At 46.5% G+C, this 25,151-nt stretch overlaps 1 protein-coding gene across 3 annotated transcripts in view; it reads right to left on the bottom strand.

The window, feature by feature from the left end:
* The window catches only part of GUCY2C (guanylate cyclase 2C), a 1,047,636-nt gene that overhangs the window by 59,891 nt on the left and 962,594 nt on the right, over window positions 1–25,151 (bottom strand). For 2 of the 3 annotated variants that reach the window (XM_077277787.1, XM_077277788.1), the window contains one exon: window positions 22,272–22,366. The exons of the other annotated variant lie outside the window; for it this stretch is intronic. In XM_077277787.1, the coding sequence (XP_077133902.1) occupies window positions 22,272–22,366 (95 nt within the window). The remainder of the gene's footprint in view (window positions 1–22,271; window positions 22,367–25,151) is intronic. 3 annotated transcript variants of the gene reach the window in all.

Here is a 25,151-nt window from a genome sequence, read left to right as displayed (position 1 = left end):
GATGGGCATTGATTTGTCGTTTTCGTCTGCTTTCCATCCTCAGACTAATGGACAGACGGAGCGAACCAATCAGACTTTGGAGGCTTATTTGAGGTGTTTTGTCTCTGCTGATCAGGATGATTGGGTGACATTCTTGCCGTTGGCTGAGTTTGCCCTTAATAATCGGGCTAGTTCCGCCACCTTGGTTTCGCCTTTTTTCTGCAACTCTGGTTTCCATCCTCGCTTTTCTTCGGGTCATGTGGAGCCTTCTGACTGTCCTGGGGTGGATTCTGTGGTGGATAGGTTGCAGCAGATCTGGAATTATGTGGTGGACAACTTGAAGTTGTCACAGGAGAAGGCTCAGCGCTTTGCCAACCGCCGCCGCGGTGTGGGTCCCCGACTACGCGTTGGGGATTTGGTATGGCTTTCTTCCCGCTTTGTTCCTATGAAGGTCTCCTCTCCCAAATTTAAACCTCGTTTTATTGGGCCTTACAAGATATTGGAAATCCTTAATCCTGTATCTTTTCGTCTGGATCTTCCTGTGTCGTTTGCTATTCACAATGTATTTCATAGGTCCTTGTTGCGGCGGTACATTGTGCCTGTAGTTCCTTCTGCTGAGCCTCCTGCTCCGGTGTTGGTTGAGGGCGAGTTGGAGTACGTGGTGGAGAAGATCTTGGATTCTCGCCTCTCCAGGCGGAGGCTTCAGTACCTGGTCAAGTGGAAGGGCTATGGTCAGGAGGATAATTCCTGGGTGGTCGCCTCTGATGTTCATGCGGCCGATTTAGTTCGTGCCTTTCATGCCGCTCATCCTGATCGCCCTGGTGGTCGTGGTGAGGGTTCGGTGACCCCTCACTAAGGGGGGGGTACTGTTGTGAATTTGCTTTTTGCTCCCTCTAGTGGTTACTAGTTTTTTGACTCTGGTTTTTCTGTCATTCCTTTTATCCGCACCTGGGTCGTTAGTTAGGGGTGTTGCTATATAAGCTCCCTGGACCTTCAGTTCTATGCCTGGCAACGTAGTTATCAGAGCTAGTCTGCTGTGCTCTTGTCTACTGATCCTGGTTCCAGTTATATCAGCTAAGTCTGCCTTTGCTTTTTGCTATTTGTTTTGGTTTTGTATTTTTGTCCAGCTTGTTCCAAATCTATATCCTGACCTTTGCTGGAAGCTCTAGGGGGCTGGTGTTCTCCCCCCGGACCGTTAGACGGTTCGGGGGTTCTTGAATTTCCAGTGTGGATTTTGATAGGGTTTTTGTTGACCATATAAGTTACCTTTCTTTATTCTGCTATCAGTAAGCGGGCCTCTCTGTGCTAAACCTGGTTCATTTCTGTGTTTGTCATTTCCTCTTACCTCACCGTCATTATTTGTGGGGGGCTTCTATCCAGCTTTGGGGTCCCCTTCTCTGGAGGCAAGAAAGGTCTTTGTTTTCCTCTACTAGGGGTAGCTAGATTCTCCGGCTGGCGCGTGTCATCTAGAATCAACGTAGGAATGATCCCCGGCTACTTCTAGTGTTGGCGTTAGGAGTAGATATATGGTCAACCCAGTTACCACTGCCCTATGAGCTGGATTTTTGTATTCTGCAGACTTCCACGTTCCTCTGAGACCCTCGCCATTGGGGTCATAACAGAGGACACATTTCAGACGTGTTTTCAGTTCCACATGTGCGAGGAGAATACGTTTATGAGCCACCTTGCACACATGCAGCATTACCGCTGTACAAGGTGGCCTTAAAAACGTACAAATGCCTGGGGGAGGGGGGACAGGTTCCCTTCAATTTCAGTTCTTGTGTCTGCGTGGCTTTTGCAGGACACGATGCCGGCTGCACAGCAGGGGAACAGCTGGCGGTGCTGAACCCCACTGACACATTGGCTGGTGTTTTTCTCTGTGCAGCTAGCAGTACCGGGCCCCAACTGGCGGTGTTAGAGCCCGGGGTCAGCAGGAGGAGGAGATGGAGCAGAGTGTAGGCCGAAGCCTGCACTGGCGGCAGCTTTGGGTCTGTTGTGCCTGCGTGGCTGTTGCAGGACACGTTGCCGGCTGCACAGCAGGGGAACAGCTGGCGGTGCTGAACCCCACTGACACATTGGCTGGTGTTTGGCTCTGTGCAGCTAGCAGTACCGGGCCCCAACTGGCGGTGTTGGAGCCCGGGCTCTGCAGGGGGAGCAGAGTGTAGGCCGAAGCCTACTTGAACCAATTTCAAAGGTAACCTTTAACCCCCCCCCCTCAGGGGTTACAAAGTAGAAGAGCCACAGCTTATGCAGCAGTAGTGCTGCACAAGTCAAAGGTTGCTCTTTTAATTTTGCTCCTTGCACACGCTGAATGAAACACGTATAACATTTAGCCCTTTATACAGTCAAACTGTGTTGGAGGCGCGAGTTCCCTTTGTAATGAGACGCAGCACAGATGTCAAGAATCCCACCTTGGTGCTGGGTGCAGCCTCCTGAGCGTTGTTATTTGCTGTACAGGAGTCTGCGCTGTCGTGTTATCCCCTGGCCTAGCGCTGTTAGCGCTGCCCATCTTCTGACCTCATTTAATGTCGGCCGCTGCGGTTCGCGATGACCATGAATCCCAGCCCCGCGGTGTCTTAACATTGTTAAAACACTGCGGGGCTGGGATTCATGGCCTGGCGCTGCACATATGTTCGCCTCTCGCACTCGGGTCCTTACACCCGCTGCAGACTGTGCGGCGTCAGCTGATCCCTTATCGCATGCCACGGCCATGAAGCCGCACAGTCTGAAGAAGGCGGAAGGAGATGAGGGACAGGCGAACTGATGCACTGCTCATGCCCATCAATCACACCCTCGCAGTCCCAAGAAATAAGACACCGAGGGGCGTTGTGTGGGTCAGGGCGGCCGCAGAGGCGCAGGCAGCCAAACAATGATGCCAGAAGACGGGCAGCGCTACCAAAGGGGTTGCAGCGTGTCATTACAAAGGAAAGTCACACCCCCGGGACGGTTAAATGGTCACACAGAGGACACATTTCAGACGTGTTTTCAGTTCCACATGTGCGAGGAGAATACGTTTATGAGCCACCTTGCACACATGCAGCATTACCGCTGTACAAGGTGGCCTTAAAAACGTACAAACGCCTGGGGGAGGGGGGACAGGTTCCCTTCAATTTCAGTTCTTGTGTCTGCGTGGCTTTTGCAGGACACGATGCCGGCTGCACAGCAGGGGAACAGCTGGCGGTGCTGAACCCCACTGACACATTGGCTGGTGTTTTTCTCTGTGCAGCTAGCAGTACCGGGCCCCAACTGGCGGTGTTAGAGCCCGGGGTCAGCAGGAGGAGGAGATGGAGCAGAGTGTAGGCCGAAGCCTGCACTGGCGGCAGCTTTGGGTCTGTTGTGCCTGCGTGGCTGTTGCAGGACACGTTGCCGGCTGCACAGCAGGGGAACAGCTGGCGGTGCTGAACCCCACTGACACATTGGCTGGTGTTTGGCTCTGTGCAGCTAGCACATCTGGACCCCAACTGGCGGTGTTAGAGCCCAGGGTCAGCAGGAGGAGGAGAGGGAGCAGAGTGTAGGCCGAAGCCTGCACTGGAGCAAGTTGAAAGGGAAACTTTAACCCCCCCCCAGGCGTTTGTAGCTGAAAGAGCCATCGTGTACAGCACTAATGCTGGAAAAGGTAAACTTAGCTCTTTTAATTATGGTCCTTGCACATGCTGAACCTAACGCTTATAAAAAGTGTCCCCTCCTACCGTGATACCGTCCGGTAGGTGGAACTTTCCTTTGTGATGTGACGCAGCACAGCCGTCATTCTTACCCCCTTGGCGCCGTGCGCCGCCTCCTCAGCGTTGTTTGAATCAGTCCCGGAGCCTGCGCTGTTAGGTTAGCCCTTGGCCATGCACACATTTTGCGCTGCCCGTCTTCTGACATCATTTGGTGTCAGGCTGGCTGCGCCTGTGCGGCCGCGCTGGCAGAGAGCCCGCCTCGTACTGTCTTCTGATTAAATCCCACTGGGGGCCTGAGATCCATGGCCATGCGCAGTGCATATCCTCGCCTCTCACTCCCCTCCCTACGGCTTCTTAAGACTGTGCGGTGTCACGACCGTGGCATGCTATTAGGGACCAGCTGACACCGAACAGTCTGAAGAAGCCATAGGGAGATGAGTGAGAGGTGGAGGTTCAGATATGCAATGCGCATGTCCATGGATCCCAGGCCCCCAGTGGGATTAAATCAGAAGACACTGCGAGGCGGGCTCTCGGCCAGCGCGGCCGCACAGGCGCAGCCATCCTGACACCAAATGATGCCAGAAGACGGGCAGCGCTAAGTGTGCCTGGCCACGGGATAACATAACAGCGCAGGCTCCGGGACGGAATCAAACAACGCTGAGGAGCCGGGGCGCAGCGCCGGGGGGGTAGGAATGACGGCTGTGCTGCGTCATATTACAAAGGAAAGTCCCACCTCCGGGACGGTTTTACGGTATCAGTGGACACATTTTATAAGTGTTAAGTTCTGCGTGTGCAAGGAGCTAAACCAAAATAGCTACCTTTTCCTTGTGCAGCATTACTGCTGCACAAGGTGGCTCTTTCAGTAACAAACGCCTTGGGGGGGGGGGACAGATTCCCTTACATTTCAGTTGTTGTGTCAGCGTGGCGGTCGCAGGACACATTGCCGGCTACACAGCTGGGGATCAGCTGACGTTACTGAAACCCAATAACACTGGGTCGTATGTTTTGACTGTGCAGACGGCACTTCTGAGCCTCAACTGGCGGTGTTGGAGCCCAGGAATTTAAGTTCAGGTGGTAGAAAGATGAACACAACAGGAGACCTGGATAACGTATACAGTGACCTAATTATTTAATCAGGAGGAGGAGTGGCAAATTCCTGCGAGATCCAGGCCTTGTTCATTTTCAGGAAAGTAAGCCGGTCAACGTTATCGGAGGATAGTCGCATGCGACGGTCAGTTAGTACACCACCTGCAGCACTAAAGACACGTTCCGATAATACACTGGCCGCAGGGCAAGACAGCACCTCCAATGCATACTGGCTTAGCTCTGGCCATGTATCCAGCTTTGAGACCCAAAACTTGAAAGGGGAAGAGCCGTCTGGGAGTACAGCAAGAGGGCAAGACATGTAGTCTGTCACCATCTGACGGAACCGTTGCCTCCTGCTGACTGGAGCCGTCTGTGATGGTGTAGACTTTTGTGGGGGGCACAGAAAACTGTGCCACAGTTGGGCCATACTGGTCTTGCCTTGGGCAGAGGCACTGCTTCTGCTCCCTCTTTGTGCAGAGCCTCCACCACTGCCTGGACGCACTGAGCTGCTTTGGAATGCACTAGCAGCACTTCTCTCAGTTGGAATGGAGAAGATGATGGAATTGACCAGTGTGTCTTGGTACTCCCGCATTTTTCGCTCCCGGTTCAACGGTGTGATGAGGCTTTCTACGTTGTCCCGGTAGCGAGGATCGAGGAGGGTGAACACCCAATAATCAGACATGTTGAGAATGTGGGCGATGCGGCGGTCGTTTCTCAGGCACTGCAGCATGTAATCCACCATGTGCTGCAGACTGCCAACTGCCCAAGAAACGCTGTCCCCTGCTGGAGGCGTGGTCTCTGCCCGCTCGTCATCACCCCACCCTCGCTGTACACACTGAGTACTGGACAATTCGGTAACTCCCTCCTCTGGACGGATGTCTTCCTCCTCCATTGACTCCTCCTCATCCTCCTCACAAACTGTCCCCTGCCTACGCGTTTGTGAGGAACCACGTGGCGCTGACTGTCCAGAAGATGATGGAAATGGTGAATCCTCATCCTCCACCTCTTCCACAACATCATCCCTTAGCGCTTGCAGTGATTTTTCAAGCAGGCAGATAAGGGGGACAGTCATGCTGACTAGTGCATCATCTGCACTCGCCATCCGCGTGGAATAATCAAAGGGACGCAAAACCTGGCAGACGTCATTCATAGTGGCCCACTCTGTGGTTGTGAAGTCTGTACGGCGCTGACTGCGACTTCTTTGCGCCTGAAGCAGCTGGTACTCCATTACAGCTTGCTGCTGCTCACACAACCGCTCCAACATATGTAACGTGGAATTCCACCTGGTAGGTAGGTCACATATGATGCGATGTTCCGGCAGGCGGTGTCGGCGCTGTAGAGCCGCAATGCGCGCTTTTGCCGTGCTGGAACGCCGCAAGTGAGCACACTCTAGGCGGACCTTGTGCAGCAGTGCATCAAGATCCGGATAGTCCCTCAAAAAGCTCTGCACGACCAAATTGAGCACATGTGCCAGACATGGGATGTGAGTGAGGTTGCCGAGGCCCAGAGCTGCCACCAGATTTCGGCCATTATCACACACTACCATGCCTGGCTGGAGATTCGCTGGCACAAACCACACATCGCTCTCCTGCTTGATGACATTCCAGAGCTCCTGCGCTGTGTGGCTACGATTCCCCAAAAAAATTAATTTCAACACGGCCTGTTGACGTTTGGCCACGGCTGTGCTCATGTCGGTCGTAACAGGTACACGTTCATCACGGGTCCATGTGGAGGTGGACTGTGACGGCTCCTGCAGCGATGATTCTGAGGAACTGGTGTAAGAGGAGGAGTCAATGCGTACAGAATGGATTCCTGCAATCCTTGGAGTGGGCAGGACACGTCCTGCGCCACTCGCACGGTCTGTACCCGGCTCAACGACATTAACCCAATGGGCAGTGAGGGAAAGGTATTGCCCCTGTCCATGTTGACTGGTCCACGCATCGGTGGTGAGGTGGACCTTGCTACTGACGGCGTTCAGTAGCGCGTGTTTTATGTGTCCCTCCACATGCTTGTGCAGGGCAGGGACGGCTTGCCTGCTGAAGTAAAAGCGGCTGGGCACATTGTACTGTGGGACTGCCAATGACATCAAGTCACGGAAGCTGTCAGTCTCCACCAGCCTGAATGACAGCATTTCCAGTGAAAGAAGTTTGGCAATGCCTGCAGTCAGAGCCTGTGCTCGTGGGTGGTTTGACGAGAAAGGCCGCCTTTTCTCCCATGCCTGTACTACCGATGGCTGTAGAGTGGGCTGGGAGTGTGTGGATGACTGGGAAAGTGGTGCTGCGGGTGGAATTATAGCGGGTCTCTGGACAACAGGGCCAGAGGTTCTTCCACGGCGATCCTGGGAGGAAGCCGAACCAGCTGCGTGTGAGCTAGAGGAAGAGGCAACACGAGCTGAAGAGGTGGTAGCTGCCGCTGTTGGTTGGCCTAGCTCTTCAGTGTGTTTTTCTAACTCCGCCGGGTGCCTGTTGCGCACATGTTTCCACATGTTGGAGGTATTGAGGTTGCTGACATTTTTCCCTCTTTTGACTTTTTGATGACACACCTTGCATCTGACATAGCAAATGTCATCTGCAACTGTGTCAAAAAAGGACCAGGCACTGCAAGTCTTGGGAGCGCCCTTTTTGGCTTTTGGAAGAGACATGCTCCTAACGGGTGCCAAAGCGGAGGCTGCAGGATCCGCAGTCTTCCCCCTCCCTCTCCCTCTTTGGGCCGTACGGGGAATCTCTTCCTCAGAGCTGCTCCCACCACCTTCCTGTCCCTCACGCCAAGATGGGTCAAGGACCTCATCATCTACACTACCCTCTGCCCCCAACTGCTCCTCCTGGGTAGTCTCAGCAGCAGAGCACGCACCAGTAAGTGGCACCTGAGTGTCATCATCAGCTGATGCGGCCTGCGATGTGGTGACCGGAGCCACTGGCCCACCCGCCTCTTCAGAGGAAGAGAGAAAAAGCTGTTGGGCATCACTGCACCCTGCCTCTTCTTCCATTTCTCCAATGCTGCTTGGCTGGCCCCCTGTTTCCAAGCCAAGAGATTCAGAGAACAGAAGTAGAGACGGCTCCTGTCCTGGGCTCTCTGTCTGCCTGGGCAATTTGGCAGGTGGTGAAGAGACAGATGGCTGCTCTCCAGTGCTCTGTGTCTGAGAGGATGTGGCACTAATTGAAGTTGATGCATTAGCTGCCATCCATCCGACAACAGCTTCAATTTGTTCTTCACGCAGCAGCGGTGTACGGCGCTCTGACACAAAGCTGCGCATGAACGACTGTTGCCTGGTGAATGTGGGTGCTGATGAGTCACCGGTGCCCGCAGCAGGCACAGAATCCCCACGTCCCCTCCCTGCTCCGCGCCCACGCCCACGCCCACGTGCCTTACTCACTGCCTTCTTCATCTTGGTTGACTGATAAAGATAAGCAGAAAAGTACTAACGGCTTTGTGTGCTTATTCCTGAGCAACTCCTCCTAACAGGTATAAGAAACACTAATTTTCTAAAGTGTGGACTAGACTTTAATATGAGCTAATGTGGCCTACACAAATGTAAAGTGGTGTAACTGGTGTGTTTGGTGAACTTTATTATTTATTTATTTTTTGGGGGCTGAACTGACAACGGATAGAGCTGCAGTCACACGGAGACCGTGCAGACAGACGTAAACGGCGCTGCAAGGCCCAAAAACCCTCCTCTACGTTATCCTATGTAGTGTTTTTCCACAAGTTAGCTGGAGACGGGTGGAAAGACACTAATAGGAATTTTTTGAAAAAATGTGCAGCAGCCTGCACTACTTAAAACAAAATGAAAATTGATTTGGCGGTATGACGCAGTGAACAACCCTGAGCTGGAGACAACCAGGCTACGGCTGCTCACAGACTACAGGGCGAGCTGCAGTCACACGGAGACCGTGCAGACAGCCGTAAACGGCGCTGCAAGGCCCAAAAACCCTCCTCTACGTTATCCTATGTAGTGTTTTTCCACAAATTAGCTGGAGACGGGTGGAAAGACACTAATAGGAATTTTTTGAAAAAATGTGCAGCAGCCTGCACTACTTAAAACAAAATGAAAATTGATTTGGCGGTATGACGCAGTGAACAACCCTGAGCTGGAGACAACCAGGCTACGGCTGCTCACAGACTACAGGGCGAGCTGCAGTCACACGGAGACCGTGCAGACAGCCGTAAACGGCGCTGCAAGGCCCAAAAACCCTCCTCTACGTTATCCTATGTAGTGTTTTTCCACAAATTAGCTGGAGACGGGTGGAAAGACACTAATAGGATTTTTTTGAATAAATTAGCAGCAGACTACACTACTTGAAAAAAAAAAAAAAAAAAGAACAGTATGAGGCAATGAACCACCCTCCCTGAACTGAATACAACCAGCTATGGATGGCCTATGTGGCTGCACTCAGACTAGAGAGTGGGCTGCACTCACACACACACACACACAGACCTTGCAGATCGCTGTGAAAACAGCGCTACAAGGCAAAAGCAAGGTGAATAGTAGGTGAACACAGCGGTTGCTAAATTAGCCTTTGGAAAGCACAAAGAAGCAAATCGCTATCTCTAAACTGTCCCTCAGTCAGCAAACAGCGTCCTGTCACTAACTGAATTCACAGCAGAGTGATCGCAAAATGGCGCCAGCGACTTTTAAACTGCATCATGACATCATTTCAGCAGCCAATCACAGCCTTGCCAGTAGTTTCATGCCCTCCATGCTAAACAGGATGTGCCCACACTTGGAATCATTCTCATTGGCTGAATGTCTGCATTTTGAATCTTGGAACTTCCGATTCCGGTATCCGATACGTGGCAAGTATCGGAATCCCGGTATCGGAATTCCGATACCGCAAGTATCGGCCGATACCCGATACTTGCGGTATCGGAATGCTCAACACTACTCATTACACATCTAGATAAGTTCCTTAGGGGGTCTACTTTCCAAAATGGTGTCACTTGTGCGGGGTTTCAATGTTTAGGCACATCAGGGGCTCTCCAAACGCAACATGGCGTCCCATCTCAATTCCAGTCAATTTTGCATTGAAAAGTAAAATGGCACTCCTTTCCTTCCGAGCTCTGCCATGCGCCCAAACAGTGGTTTACCCCCACATATGGGGTATCAGCGTACTTAGGACAAATTTTACAACAACTTTTGGGGTCCATTTTCTCCTTTTACCCTTGGTAAAAAACAAACAAATTGGAGCTAAAATAAATTTTGTGTGAAAAAAAGTTAAATGTTCATTATTATTTAAACATTCCAAAAATTCCTGTGAAACACCTGAAGGGTTAATAAACTTCTTGAATGTGGTTTTGAGCACCTTGAGGGGTGCAGTTTTTAGAATGGTGTCACACTTGGGTATTTTCTATCATATAGACCCCTCAAAATGACTTCAAATGAGATGTGGTCCCTAAAAAAAATGGTGTTGTAAAAATGAGAAATTTCTGGTCAAATTTTAACCCTTATAACTCCCTAACAAAAAAAAATTTTGGTTCCAAAATTGTGCTGATGTAAAGTAGACATGTGGAAAATGTTACTTATTAAGTATTTTGCGCGACATATCTCTGTGATTTAAGGGCATAAAAATTCAAATTTGGAAAATTGCGAAATTTTCTAAATTTTCGCCAGATTTCTGTTTTTTCACAAATAAACGCAAGTTATATCGAAGAAATTTTACCACTATCATGAAGTACAATATGTCTCGAGAAAACATTGTCAGAATCGCTAAGATCTGTTGAAGCGTTCCGGAGTTATAACCTCATAAAGGGACAGTGGTCAGAATTGTAAAAATTGGCCCCGTCATTAACGTGCAAACCACCCTCGGGGCTTAAGGGGTTACAGACAACATAATAACAGGGTCTGTACCACAGGACTGGTGTATAGCAAATGTGGTGCCAAATTCAAAAAGGGGACAAAAACTGAACTTGGAAATTATAGGCCAGTACGCGTAACCTCTACTGTGGGAAAAATCCTGGAGGGCCTTCTAAGGGATGTAATGCTGGAGTATCTGAAGAGGAATAACCTCATGACCCAATATCAGCATGGGTTTACTAGGGACCGTTCCTGTCAGACTAATCTGATCAATTTCTATGAAGAGGTAAGTTCCGGACTGGACCAAGGGAACCCAGTGGACGTAGTGTATATGGACTTTTCAAAAGCTTTTGTGTTGTGAACTGTGTTTCTGGGCTCCCTCTGGTGGTCACTAACGGTATTGTGTTAGGCATGTCTTGTTGCAGGCCTGAGCTCCAGCTGTATTGTTAAGCAGCGGGTGTTCCCTGTTTAAGTCTCTTCTGGACTCAGTCTCTTGCCTGGCATCGTTGTATCCAGACCTATATGGTCTCCTCTGGATTCCTTTCAGTCTGTCTCATGCAGGAAAAGCTAAGTCCGTTTTTGTACTTTTGATCATTTGCATTTTCCAGTATTTTTGTCCAGCTTGCTTATATTTGATTTTCTGGCTCGCTGGAAGCTCTAGGGGGGCTGATATTCTCCCCCCGCACCGTCAGTCGGTGTGGGGGTTCTTGAATATTCAGCGTGGATGTTTTTGAAGGGTTTTCTGCTGACCGCATAGTCCACTATCTATTTTCTGCCTATCTAGACTAGTGGGCCTCACTTTGCTGAATCTAGTTCATCTCTACGTTTGTGTTTTCCTCTTGCCTCACCGTTATTATCTGTTGGGGGCTTTCTATCTCTTTGGGGTTCAATTTCTCTGGAGGCAAGTGAGGTCTTATTTTCCCTCTAGGGGTAGTCAGTTCTCCGGCTGGCTCGAGACGTCTAGAACCAACGTAGGCACGTTCACCGGCTGCTTTTAGTTGTGTGTGTTAGGATCAGGTATGCGGTTAGCCCAGTTTCCACCTCCCTAGAGCAGTATTTTGGTTTTTGCTATTTTGCCGGAATATCAGAGATCCTCCACCACTGGGATCATAACACTTTTGATATGGTGCCACACAAAAGGTTGATACATAAAATGAGAATAATGGGGATAGGGGGAAATATGTGTAAGTGGGTTAAGAGCTGGCTCAGGGATAGGAAACAAAGGGTGGTTATTAATGGAACACACTCAGACTGGGCCGTGGTTAGCAGTGGGGTACCACAGGGGTCAGTATTGGGCCCTCTTCTTTTTAACATTTATTAATGACCTTGTAGGGGGCATACGGAGTAGAATTTCAATATTTGCAGATGACACTAAACTCTGCAGGGTATTTAATGCAGAGGAGGACAATTTTATATTACAGGAGGATTTATGTAAACTAGAAGCTTGGGCTGATAAATGGCAAATGAGCTTTAATGGGGATAAATGTAAGGTCATGCACTTGGGTATAAGTAATAAGATGTATAACTATGTGCTTAATTCTAAAACTCTAGGTAAAACCGTCAATGAAAAAGACCTGGGAGTAAAGGTGGATGACAAACTCACAATTAGTGGCCAGTGTCAGGCAGCTGCTACAAAGGCAAATAAAATAATAGGATGCATTAAAAGAGGCATAGATGCTCATGAGGAGAACATAATTTTACCTCTATACAAGTCACTAGTTCGACCACACTTAGAATACTGTGCACAGTTCTGGTTTTCGGTGTATAAGAAAGACATAGCTGAACTAGAGCGGGTGCAGAGAAGAGCGACTAAGGTTATTAGAGGACAGGGGGTCTGCAATACCAAGATAGATTATTACACTTGGGGCTATTTCGTTTGGAAAAACGAAGGCTAAGGGGTGATCTTATTTTAATGTATAAATATATGAGGGGACAGTACAAAGACCTTTCTAATGATCTTTTTAATCATAGACCTGAGACAGGGACAAGGGGACATCCTCTACGTCTAGAGGAAAGAAGGTTTAAGCATAATAACAGACGTGGATTCTTGAGGCTGTGTGCATGTCGCATTTTTTTCGCGGTTTTTCGCTATAAAAAAAAACGCTCACGTTAAGCATCCTATTTAATAGAATGCAATCCGCATTTTTTGTGCACATGCTGCGTTGTTTTCCTGAGCAGAAACGCATTCCAGAAAAAAACGCAGCATGTTCATTAATTTGCGGAATCGTGGGGATTCCGCACACCTAGGAATGCATTAATCCACTTACTTCCCGCATTGGGGCTATGCCCACCATGCGGGAAGTAAGCGGATCATTTGCGGTTGGTACCCAGGGTGGAGGAGAGGAGACTTTCCTCCACGGACTGGGCACCATATAATTGGTAAAAAAAAAGAACTAAAATAAAAAATAGTGATATACTCACCTTCTGATGGCCCCCGGAGTCTTCCTGCCTCTCAGCACGCGACCGCTTCCGTTCCCATGGATGCTTTGTGTGAAGAACAAGCGATGAGGATTTCGTGGGCTAGATGCAGTTAAAAATTAGTAATTAGATCTACAGGCGATGTAGCTTGCATCATGGGTGGGGTACTCTGCTGGGTAGCAGACACTGCTACTAGGCCCAAAAGGATTTCCTGGGCTAGATGCAGTTAAAAATTTGTAATTAGATCTACATACGGTGTAGCTTGTTTCATGGGTGGGGTACTCTGCTGAGTAGCAGACACTGCTACTAGGCCCAAAAGGATCTCCTGGGCTAGATGCAGTTAAAAATTAGTAATTACATCTACAGGCGGTGTAGCTTGCTTCATGGGTCGGGTACTCTGTTGAGTAGCAGACACTGCTACTAGGCCCAAAGTATTGCCTGGGCTAGATGCAGTTAAAAATTAGTAATTAGATAAACAGGCGGTGTAGCTTGCTTCATGGGTGGGGTATTCTGCTGAGTAGCAGACACTGCTACTAGGCGCAAAGTATTGCCTGGGCTAGATGCAGTTAAAAATTAGTAATTAGATCTACAGACGGTGTAGCTTGCTTCATGGGTGGGGTACTCTGCTGAGTAGCAGACACCGCTACTAGGCCCAAAATGATTTCCTGGGCTAGGTGCAGTTAAAAATTAGTAATCTGATCTACAGACCAGATCTGGAACTTGGAGATATTATCCCTTCAACATACGACTCCTCCTGTTCCTCCTCCTCTTGTCCCACCACCTGACTCCGAATACTGTTGAAGGTGTGCTCCAGCATGTAAATGACCAGAATAGTCATGCTGATAATGGCATCGTCAGTACTAAACATCTTCGTCGCTATTTCAAAACTGTGCAGAAGGGTGCATAGGTCCCTGATCTGAGACCACTCGTGCAGCGTGATTTGCCCCACCTCTGGATCTCGTTGGCTCAGGCTATACGTCATAACATATTGCACCAGGGCTCGTCGGTGCTGCCATAGTTGTTGCAACATGTGCAGAGTTCAATTCCACCGTGTGGGCACATCGCATTTCAGCTGGTGAACTGGCAGGCCCAACGACTTCTGTAGAGATGTAAGTCGTTGAGCTGCGGGATGCAAACAGCAGAAGTTAGCACACAGCGACCGTGCCCTCTGCAGAAGCCCATCCAGTTAAGTATAGTGGGATAAAAATTTCTGGACAACCAGGTTCAAAACGTGAGCCATACAAGGCATGTGTGTGACATTGCCCCGGTGAAGGGCCGCACCCAGGTTTGCAGCATTGTCGCACACGGCCTTCCCTGGCTGCAGGTTGAGTGGAGACAACCATTGATGGAACTCGGTCTCCAGAGCTGACCACAACTCCTCAGCTATGTGACTCACATTTCCCAGACATTTCAAGGTAAACACCGCCTGATGCCGTTGAGCCCTGGTGACAGCATAGTAAGGAGGTGTGCAGGATTCCTTCTGTGCAGCTAGAATGCGGGTGGCATTACCAGACAGGCTTTGGGTGCAGGTGGAGGACCGAGAGGAGGTTGAGGAGGCAGAAGCAGTGGAGGAACTTATAGATACAGAGGATCGACTCGCAACTCGTGGGGATGGCAAGACTTGGACAGCAGCCCCTTCTCCTGCTGTCACCATAGTTACCCAGTGCCCAGTCACCGACATGTAATGCCCCTGTCCATGTCTATTCGTCCAAGTGTCTGTGGTGAAATGCACCCTGTCACACACAGAGTTTCTCAAGGAAGCAGTGATGTTGTGTGCGACATGCTGGTGTAGCGTAGGCACAACTTTATTTGAAAAGTAGTGGCGACTGGGCATCTGGTACTGGGGCACTGCGACAGACATAAGGTCTCGAAAATCCTCTGTGTCCACCAGGAGGAAAGGCAGCGTTTCTGTAGCCAACAGCTTGCAGATGGTGAAATTCAACCTCTTAGCTTTGTCATGGCTAGGAGGAAATGGTCTTTTACTTGCCCACATCTGAGGGACCAAGGGCTGGCTGCCGTGCTTAGACGGGGTTGAGTAGAGTGTCCCTGGCAAACTGCTGGTCTGTGAGGAAGGTGCAGGCGGAGATATTATGTTGCCTTGATCAAAATGTGGTGGTCTCGATGTCGGAGAGCCCGCAACAACACCAGCAGGTGTTTCCACTTGCAAATGTACTGACGACCTGCCAGTCAGACTGGCTGTTGCAGGTAAAGACGTAGAAGGTCTGCATCCAAAACCATGTGCGACTGCTGTCCCCACAGTCACAGAGGATGAAGAGGCTGCAGATGCACTTGATGGGGCAGACGGTGGTTGGCCCGGCCTACTAGGCCGCATTGTAGCACAGTTAGCTTCCCAATGCAACTTATGCCTCATATCCATGTGATGGTTCATGCATGAAGTACTCAAACTATTAATTTTTTGGCCTCTACTGAGATTTTGGTGACAAATCTTACAGACAACATGAGTTGGGTCATCCTTTGCGGTCTTAAAAAATGTCCAGGCTATGCAAGGCTTAGAGCTTATGCAACCTGAAGAGCCACCACGACTTGTGCTCAGAGGCACAGTTGTGGTTGAGGATGCAGTTGTTGACATGCTTCCAGTACTCCATCTCTGTCCAGGTAGGCGCATACCTAACCTCGTCGTCACTAGCATCCTCCTCCACCTCCTCTGCTGACCTCATGGACTGGCGGACTGTGGGTTGACAGTAAGTGGGGTCTCCAACCTCGTCATCATCACCCTGTGTGTTCTCACACCCATCATCCTCAGAGCCAACCTCTTCCTGCCTGGCCCCTGACCGAAAAGTCAACTTTTCACTCCAATCAGGTATCTCAGTCTCATCATCATCTTCCTCATTGTCTCCACCAACAGGAGTTACAGTTTGGGAATGAGGGTCTACATTATGCTCAGAACCTTCTCCATGTGGGCCTGGATCTGACTCACAAAGATTCTGGGCATCAGTACAGATCATTTCCTCATCTGGATTCACAGACGCTCTGGAGCAGACCTCTGATTCCCAGGCTGTAGTATGAGTAAACAGCTGTGCAGACTCAACCATCTGTGTTACCCCATACTCAGACGGGCGGCTGGAGATTTGGGAACTGTGAGGAAGCAAGTGCGATTGGGGTGACACCTCTGAGGACTGGAGTATTTGTGATATTGAAGTTGAGGTGGAGGAGAGCCCACTTGAAGGACCACTTGATATCTGTTCAAGCACCTGCTCTTTTTGTGCCTCATCTGGAATTTGCAGCGATGCTCGCAGCGATGGTCGTAAGAAAGGGATCATAGATTGTCTTCTTTGTGAAAAGAAGTAGACATCTTACTTTGGCTGGAAGATGGCCTTTCTTCTGCAGATGTTACTGTTGCTTTACCAACTACCCCATGGACACAACCTTTTTTTCCCTTTCCAACACGCCTATTCCCTATTCCACCAGCTGCAGGCCTTTTGCCACTCATTTTGGTGCTTAACTAATTGGCAACTCTGTAGTTGTTGGCACAAAAAACGATGGATGGAAACTGAGCAGACCTGAGTGGCCAAACTGTGGTACTAGCCCAAAACGAATTACTAGTTTAGATGCAGTAAAAAATTATTAGATACAAAGGCGGTGTAGCTAGCTTCACAGGCGGGCTACCCCGCTGACGTGCAGACACTGCTACTAAGGCCAAAACGATTTACTGGGTTAGATGCAGTAAAAAGTTATTAGATACACAGGCGCGGTGTAGCTAGCTTCACAGGCGGGCTACTCCGCTGACGTGCAGACAATGCTACTAAGCACAAAACGATTTACTGGGTTAGATGCAGTCAAAAATTATTAGATACACAGGCGGTGTAGCTAGATTCACAAGCGGGCTACTCCACTGACGTGCAGACACTGCTACTAGGCCCAAAACAATTTACTGGGTTAGATGCAGTAAAAAATTATTAGATACACAGGCGGTGTAGCTAGCTTCACAGGCGGGCTACTCCACTGACGTACAGACACTGCTACTAAGCCCAAAACGATTTACTGGGTTAGATGCAGTAAAAAATTACTAGATACACAGGTGCTGTAGCTAGCTTCACAGGCGGGCTACTCCACTGACGTACAGACACTGCTACTAAGCCCAAAACGATTTACTGGGTTAGATGCAGTAAAAAATTATTAGATACACAGGCAGTGCAGCTAGCTTCACAGGCAGGCTACTCTGCTGACGTGCAGACACTGCTACTAGGCCCAAAACGATTTACTGGGTTAGATGCAGTCAAAAATTATTAGATACACAGGCGGTGTAGCTAGATTCACAAGCGGGCTACTCCACTGACGTGCAGACACTGCTACTAGGCCCAAAACAATTTACTGGGTTAGATGCAGTAAAAAATTATTAGATACACAGGCGGTGTAGCTAGCTTCACAGGCGGGCTACTCCACTGACGTACAGACACTGCTTTTAAGCCCAAAATGATTTACTGGGTTAGATGCAGTAAAAAATTACTAGATACACAGGTGCTGTAGCTAGCTTCACAGGCAGGCTACTCTGCTGACGTGCAGACACTGCTACTAGGCCCAAAACGATTTACTGGGTTAGATGCAGTCAAAAATTATTAGATACACAGGCGGTGTAGCTAGATTCACAAGCGGGCTACTCCACTGACGTGCAGACACTGCTACTAGGCCCAAAACAATTTACTGGGTTAGATGCAGTAAAAAATTATTAGATACACAGGCGGTGTAGCTAGCTTCACAGGCGGGCTACTCCACTGACGTACAGACACTGCTACTAAGCCCAAAACGATTTACTAGGTTAGATGCAGTAAAAAATTATTAGATACACAGGCAGTGCAGCTAGCTTCACAGGCAGGCTACTCCGCTGACGTGCAGACACTGCTACTAAGCCCAAAACGATTTACTGGGTTAGATGCAGTAAAAAATTATTAGATACACAGGCGCTGTAGCTAGCTTCACAGGCAGGCTACTCTGCTGACGTGCAGACACTGCTACTAGGCCCAAAACGATTTACTGGGTTAGATGCAGTAAAAAATTATTAAATACACAGGCGGTGTAGCTTGCTTCACAGGCAGGCTACTCCGCTGATGTGCAGACACTGCTATTAAGCCCAAAACAATTTAGTGGGTTAGAAGCAGTAAAAATTTAGATACACAGGCGGTGTAGCTAGATTCACAGGTGGGCTACTCCACTGACGTGCAGACACTGCTACTAAGCCAAAAGGATTTACTGGGTTAGATGCAGTAAAAAATTATTAGATACACAGGTGGTGTAGCTAGCTTCACAGGCGGGCTACTCAGATGACTACCAGACAATGCTACTAGCCCAAAAGGATTGGCTGAGCTAGATTACACCAAATGCTGCGACAAACACTTGCACAGCACTGGCACAGACCTGTTTGGCAAAAATTGCTATGAACTGCTGTAACCTACCCTGAAAAGGGCTGATATTACAATTAGTCCCGACTCCCTAAACCTATCTCTCTCTATCTAACTGCAAATTCGCTCGCAATTCACACTCTTATACTGTATAGCGCCCGCAGCAGTGGCGCGTCTAACTCTAAGCTGCAGCAGTGAGGAAATGGTGGCGATGGGGAAAATGGCTTGTTCATGCCCTTGCTTGTGTGCATCACATGCACTTTGCTGTGTGTGCACTGCTGATAGGCTGAGAGACTCCACCACCCCACTGTAAATGCGGGAAAAAAAAAAATGGAGACAGATCTATCCCCTGCCCCCCCCCCCCCCCCACACACACTATACACTGAAACAGTCTATTAACATTGCTAAACAGTTTTAATGTAAAAATCAAGTTAGGCTTTTGGTGAACGAACAATTATCGAACAGAAACTCGAACAGCCGCATTTTGAGCAAATTGTTCGAGTTCGTCGAACGACTCGAACACCGCCCAAAACAGCTCGAATTTGAAATTGGCGAACAGTTCAACTCAAACACCCCTCATCTCTAGAGCTTACTCTTTGCCACATGGTTTTTTCTTGCCTTCCTCTGGATCCATATGTTAGGTTAGGCTATGGGTTGAACTAGATGGACTTAAAGTCTTCCTTCAACCTTAATAACTATGTTACTATGTAAGAGTGTGCAAAGCAGTCATCAAAGCAAAAGGTGGCTACTTTGAAGAACCTAGAATATAAGACATAATTTCAGTTGTTCCACACTTTTTTGTTAAGTATATAATTCCACATGTGTTAGTTCATAGTTTTGATGCTTTCAGTGTGAATGTACAATTTTCATAGTCATGAGAATACAGAAAAATCTTTAAATGAGGTGTGTCCAAACTTTCGGTCTGTACTTACTGTGGATGTATATATAATACAAAGAAATAAAAATAAGAAAAAAGCAGCTAAGTAAAGAAAAACGAGTGGCCATCATTACTTTAAGAAATGAAGGTCAGTCAGTCCGAAAAATTGGGAAAACTTTGACTTTGAAAGTGTCCCCAAGTGCAGTGGCAAAAACCATCAAGCACTACAAAGAAAGTGGCTTACATGAGGACCGCCCCAGGAAAGGAAGACCAAGAGTCACCTCTGCTTATGAGGATAAGTTTATCCAAGTCGCCAGCCTCAGAAATCGCAGGTTAACAGCAGCTCAGATTAGAGACCAGGTCAATGCCACACAGAGTTCTAGCAGCAGACACATCTCTACAACAACTGTTAAGAGCAGACTTTGTGTAGCAGGCCTTCATGGTAAAATAGCTGCTAGGAAACCACTGCTAAGGACAGGCAACAAGCAGAAGAGACTTGTTTGGGCTAAAGAACACAAGGAATGGACATTAGACCAGTGGAAATTTGTGCTATGGTCTGATGAGTCCAAATTTGAGATCTTTGGTTCCAACCACCGTGTCCTTGTGCGACGCAGAAAAGGTGAACGGATGGACTCTACATGCCTGGTTCCCACCGTGAAGCATGGAGGAGGAGGTGTGATTGTGTGGGGGTGCTTTGCTGGTGACACTGTTGGGGATTTATTCAAAATTGAAGGCATACTGAATCAGCATGGCTACCAAAGCATCTTGCTTCGACAAGCTATTCCACTATTCCATCCGGTTTGCGTTTAGTTGGACCATCATTTATTTTTCAACAGGACAATGACCCAAAACACACCTCCAGGCTGTGTAAGGGCTATTTGACCAAGACGGAGAGTGATGGAGTGCTACGCCAGATGACCTGGCCTCCACAGTCACCAGACCTGAACCCAATCGGGATGGTTTGGGGTGAGCTGGACCCCAGAGTGAAGGCAAAAGGGCCAACAAGTGCTAAGCATCTCTGGGAACTCCTTCAAGATTGTTGGAAGACCATTCCTGGTGACTACTTCTTGAAGCTCATCAAGAGAATGCCAAGAGTGTGCAAAGCAGTCATCAAAGCAATAGGTGGCTCCTTTGAAGAACCTTGAATCTAAGACATAATTTCAGTCATTTCACACTTTTTTGTTAAGTATATAATTCCACATGTGTTAATTCATAGTTTTGATGCCTTCAGTGTGAATGTACAATTTTCATAGTCATGAAAATACAGAAAAATCTTTAAATGAGAAGGTGTGTCCAAACTTTTGGTCTGTACTGATATATATATATATATATATATATATATATATATATATATATATATATATATATATATATATATATGTTTCATGCAGAGCTAGATAGCAGAATAGCCGATAATTCAGTTGTCGGGTTCTGTAAAATCATTGCAGAACCCGACAGGATATGGGACATGGTTTACATACAGTGAACCATTGCAGAACAGTTAGATTTTTATATGTCCCTCACTAATAATGTTAGCAGTGTGTGTGTGTAAAATTTGGGAGCTATGGGTGTTAAATTAAAGGATTAATTCATGGAAAAAACTGGCGTGGGCTCCCGCGCAATTTCTTCCGCTAGAGAGGGAAAGCCAGTGACTGAGGGCAGATATCGGCTATTCTGCTATCTAATTCTCTATGAAATATAAAGATATATATGTATGTTATATGTGTGTCAATGACATATATATATATATATGTATAATCTCTATACTATGTGTAGACATTTATTTTATCTATTCTATTCTAACCTGTCAGTGTGATTTTACTGTACACCGTGCTGAATTACCGGCTTTTCTAAAGGACACCAGTGTGTATTTCTCGCAAGTCAAACTGACGGTCAATGTGGTGTGCGAGTTTTTCTCGCACCCATAGACTTTCATTGGCGTTTCTCGGCCGAGATACGGTGGAGAAAACAGAAAACAATGGATGATGTGATCTGCCCCATAGATTAACATTGGTCCGAGTGCTATGCGATTTTTTTATCGCATAGCATTCGTCCGTATTACGGTCTAGTGTGACTCAGGCCTACCTCAGACAACGTTCCCACCATGAGCTTTTGCTGAGTTTTTGATGTTGCAGATTTTCTGCAACATTTCTGCACCCATTAAGTAAAAATAGGCTACTTGCATTTTTTTTCACAAATACGCAACATAAAAAAACTGAACAAAAAATCATCATGGGAACGTAGCCTCACTGCACCTAGTTGTTGTACTGCAATATATAGTAATCATGAAAGATTATAACAATTCAGATCTTTTATAATATTATCGAAAACAACAGAATTAGAAAAACAGAAGAAAAAAAAACATTATTTACAGCAGTATACTCAGTTATTTTATAGGAAGATTAGAACATATTTATGGAGAGAGACAGTCAGAGACAAGCAGATCATGCTGCAGTTTCTAGTAAATCATCACCTATACCTAAACAAACAGTACAAGTGAATATAAAAATACCTTTGTCTTATAAGTGGATCAAGAACAGATTTCTTTGTATGACATATTATATTTACCTTCCCTCTCTTCTACTGAACTCATTGTTCACACTGAAAAATAGCTGGAAGCCATCTTAGTCAAACCTAGATGGACTGCCAACTCACTGTTGTGGCAGGTTACATCTCCTAGAGACAAGGAGGAGGATGGAGAAGTGCTGTGTACATAGATAGAAAGGAAGATTATGCTGCAGCTTCTAGCAAAATGTTTTATTTCACTTAAGAGCTAGATTCACAGCTTCACTGCTCAGTGATTTATGATATCCTCCATACTGCGACTGCCTCTGTATATTTGTTACAAAGAGAAGGGAAAGCAGGAATATCTGAGAGATCTCATAGCAGCTAGTCTGTCCCCACTAGCTCAGAGCCAACTGAAAATTAGAGCTAGAGACTTTAGAATGGAAAATTATTGAATAATGGAGGCTACAAGTCTTATAATGGTCAAAAATAGTGTTATTCCTCATATGTACACAAATGAAAACTCATTCTGAAAGGTTATATGAAATTACTGGTACCCTTTGAATGACATACCGTAACTTTTTATATGTTCTTACCTTGAGATAAGTTTCTCCTCTTACTTCATACTGAAATTTGCAGTCCGTTCTCTTCAAAATAGATATGGTAGATTTACTTACATGTATTCGCAAAGCTGGAAATGAATGACAGTAGGCTTATTATCTAATTTGATTCCTATGTTGCATTACAATAAATGTTATAATAACATTTACTGACCTATAAGTAAACAAAGTGGATTATATTTCTCTTAGGAGAATTGGGTCACAGTTAATATACAGTGGGGAAAATAAGTATTTGATACACTGACGATTTTGCAAGTTTTCCCACCTACAAAGAAAGGACCACCTACAAAGAATGGAGAGGTCTGTAATTTTTATCGTAGGTACAGTTCAACTGTGAGAGACAGAATCTTAAAATAAAAAAACAGAAAATCACATCGTATTAGTTTTAAATAATTAAATTGCGTTTTATTGCTTGAAATAAGCATTTGATCACCTACTAACCAGCGAGAATTCTGGCTTCCACAGACCTATTAGGTTTTTTTTTAAAACAATAGTTTTTGTATAGAATTTTGCATATAAGGTGAAGAAAAAACCTCAATACAAACATATTTTTACAATATGTATAAGAGGACATATAAGCAGTTAACAAACAAACAAACGAACAAACAACAGGGAAAGAGGCAGGGGAAGTGGGGGGGGGGAGGGAACCCGAGAAGAGGGTTATAGTGTGTCCGATTCCGGTTAAAAGATTCAATCAGAGCCAGGAGGGTCAGGATTGGTCAGATGAAATACTGGTGTGGCAAAGGGGGTGTGGTTGGCATACTCCGCCCAGGGAAGCCAATTTTTCTCAAACTTGCCAACTTTGTCTGTAAGTATGGCAGATAATTTTTCATTTATCATGTACCAAGAAAGGCGTGTTTTAACTGCAGATAATTCTAGATTTGTTTTTTTCCAAGCCAAAGCTATGGTTTGTTTGGCTGCCAGGAATATAAATGTGATGAGGGCTTGAGCGTGTTTAGGGGTGTGGGAGATACTCTTGTTAAGTAGAGCCGCCCAAGGGTTTTTTGTAAGTTTGATATTTGTTATAGAAAAGATCAGGTGGTATATTCTAATCCAAAATCTGCGTACAATCGGGCATATAAAATAGATCAATGGCCAAACTTATCTGTGCTAAAAAACAAGGAAATGTGAAATATGTGAAATGTGAATAGCATACTGGCTTATGAACTTTATGAACAAACACATGAGATTTTTAGCACAAGATTTGCATATTATTTTCTGACTTGAACGCCCTGCCCTTCTCCATGTTTTAATTACATCTCAACACAATTGGTTCTGAGCCTCCTATATAAGTAGGCTTTATCCTGTCATTAGCCATAAGCAAGTGTTCACATTAGGCATTCAGCTCAGATACCATAGGTAAGTGTTCACACCAGACAGTCAGTGTAGTTACCCATTCGATCTGAGATTACCTTGACGTTTTGGTGAATGGGCTCACAACGTTTGCAAATCTTGTGCTAAAAATCTCATGTGTTTGTTCATAAAGTTCATAAGCCAGTATGCTATTCACATTTCACATATTTCACATTTCCTTGTTTTTTAGCACAGATAAGTTTGGCCATTGATCTATTTTATATTTGACTTTTTTTGGCTACAAACTATTTATATATATATGTATTGTTCGGTCAGTTGATCTATTTACTATATATTATTTTCTGACTTGAACGCCCTGCCCTTCTCCATGTTTTAATTACATCTCAACACAATTGGTTCTGAGCCTCCTATGTAAGTAGGCTTTATCCTGTCATTAGCCATAAGCAAGTGTTCACATTAGGCATTCAGCTCAGATACCATAGGTAAGTGTTCACACCAGACAGTCAGTGTAGTTACCCATTCGATCTGAGATTACCTTGACGTTTTGGTGAATGGGCTCACAACGTTTGCAAATCTTGTGCTAAAAATCTCATGTGTTTGTTCATAAAGTTCATAAGCCAGTATGCTATTCACATTTCACATATTTCACATTTCCTTGTTTTTTAGCACAGATAAGTTTGGCCATTGATCTATTTTATATTTGACTTTTTTTGGCTACAAACTATTTATATATATATGTATTGTTCGGTCAGTTGATCTATTTACTACAATCGGGCATAACCACCAGATATGGAACATATCACCTGTGGAATTACATCCTCTAAAGCAATTTGGAGAATAGTGGGCGACTGCTTTAGCCACTCTGGCTGGGGTCAGGTACCACCTGGTCAACACCTCATAATTCGTTTCTAGCATGAGGGTATTTAATATTCCTCTAGTAGAGGAGGACCAGATTTGAGACCATTCTGAATCGGTCTAAGTGGAACCAATGTCAGACTCCCAGCGAGAAGTGTATTTCAAACAGCGCCTATGAGAGGAGGAATTGATACGAGAGTAAAGGAGAGATATAATGCCTGGAGCGTGTGGATTTTGGCGGCATCTTTGTTCAAAGGGACTGAAGGAATAAGGAGGGGTAGAGTTTTTTAGTAATGAATTGACAACATTTTTAATTTGCAAGTAACGAAATACCTCTCCAGGGGGAGATGGTATTTTTCACTCAGGACTGAAAAAAGAATAATCCCATCCACATTAAAAAGGTGATTGATTCTGGTTATCCCTACAGCGACCCATAAACAAAAGTTCCTAAGGGACTCCATGCCTAGAAGGAACTTGATATTGCCCCAAAGGGGGGGCGAGAGGCAAGTATGGTGAGATTAGCTGCGAGGAATATTTCAACAAATCCCAAATCGTAAGAGAGTGAGCTAAAATAGGATTTGAGATGTGTCTACGCTGAGCTGGGAGAATCCATAATATTGTATCGAGAGTACCCGAGTGAAATTCAGGGGCCTCTATAGAAAGCCACAGAGGAGGTTCAGAGTAGGC

This window comes from Ranitomeya variabilis, chromosome 8, assembly GCF_051348905.1.
Source record: "Ranitomeya variabilis isolate aRanVar5 chromosome 8, aRanVar5.hap1, whole genome shotgun sequence".
Taxonomy (NCBI): domain Eukaryota; kingdom Metazoa; phylum Chordata; class Amphibia; order Anura; family Dendrobatidae; genus Ranitomeya; species Ranitomeya variabilis.
Note: the sequence above shows the minus strand (reverse complement) of the source record. Positions and strands in the feature narration are given on the sequence as shown.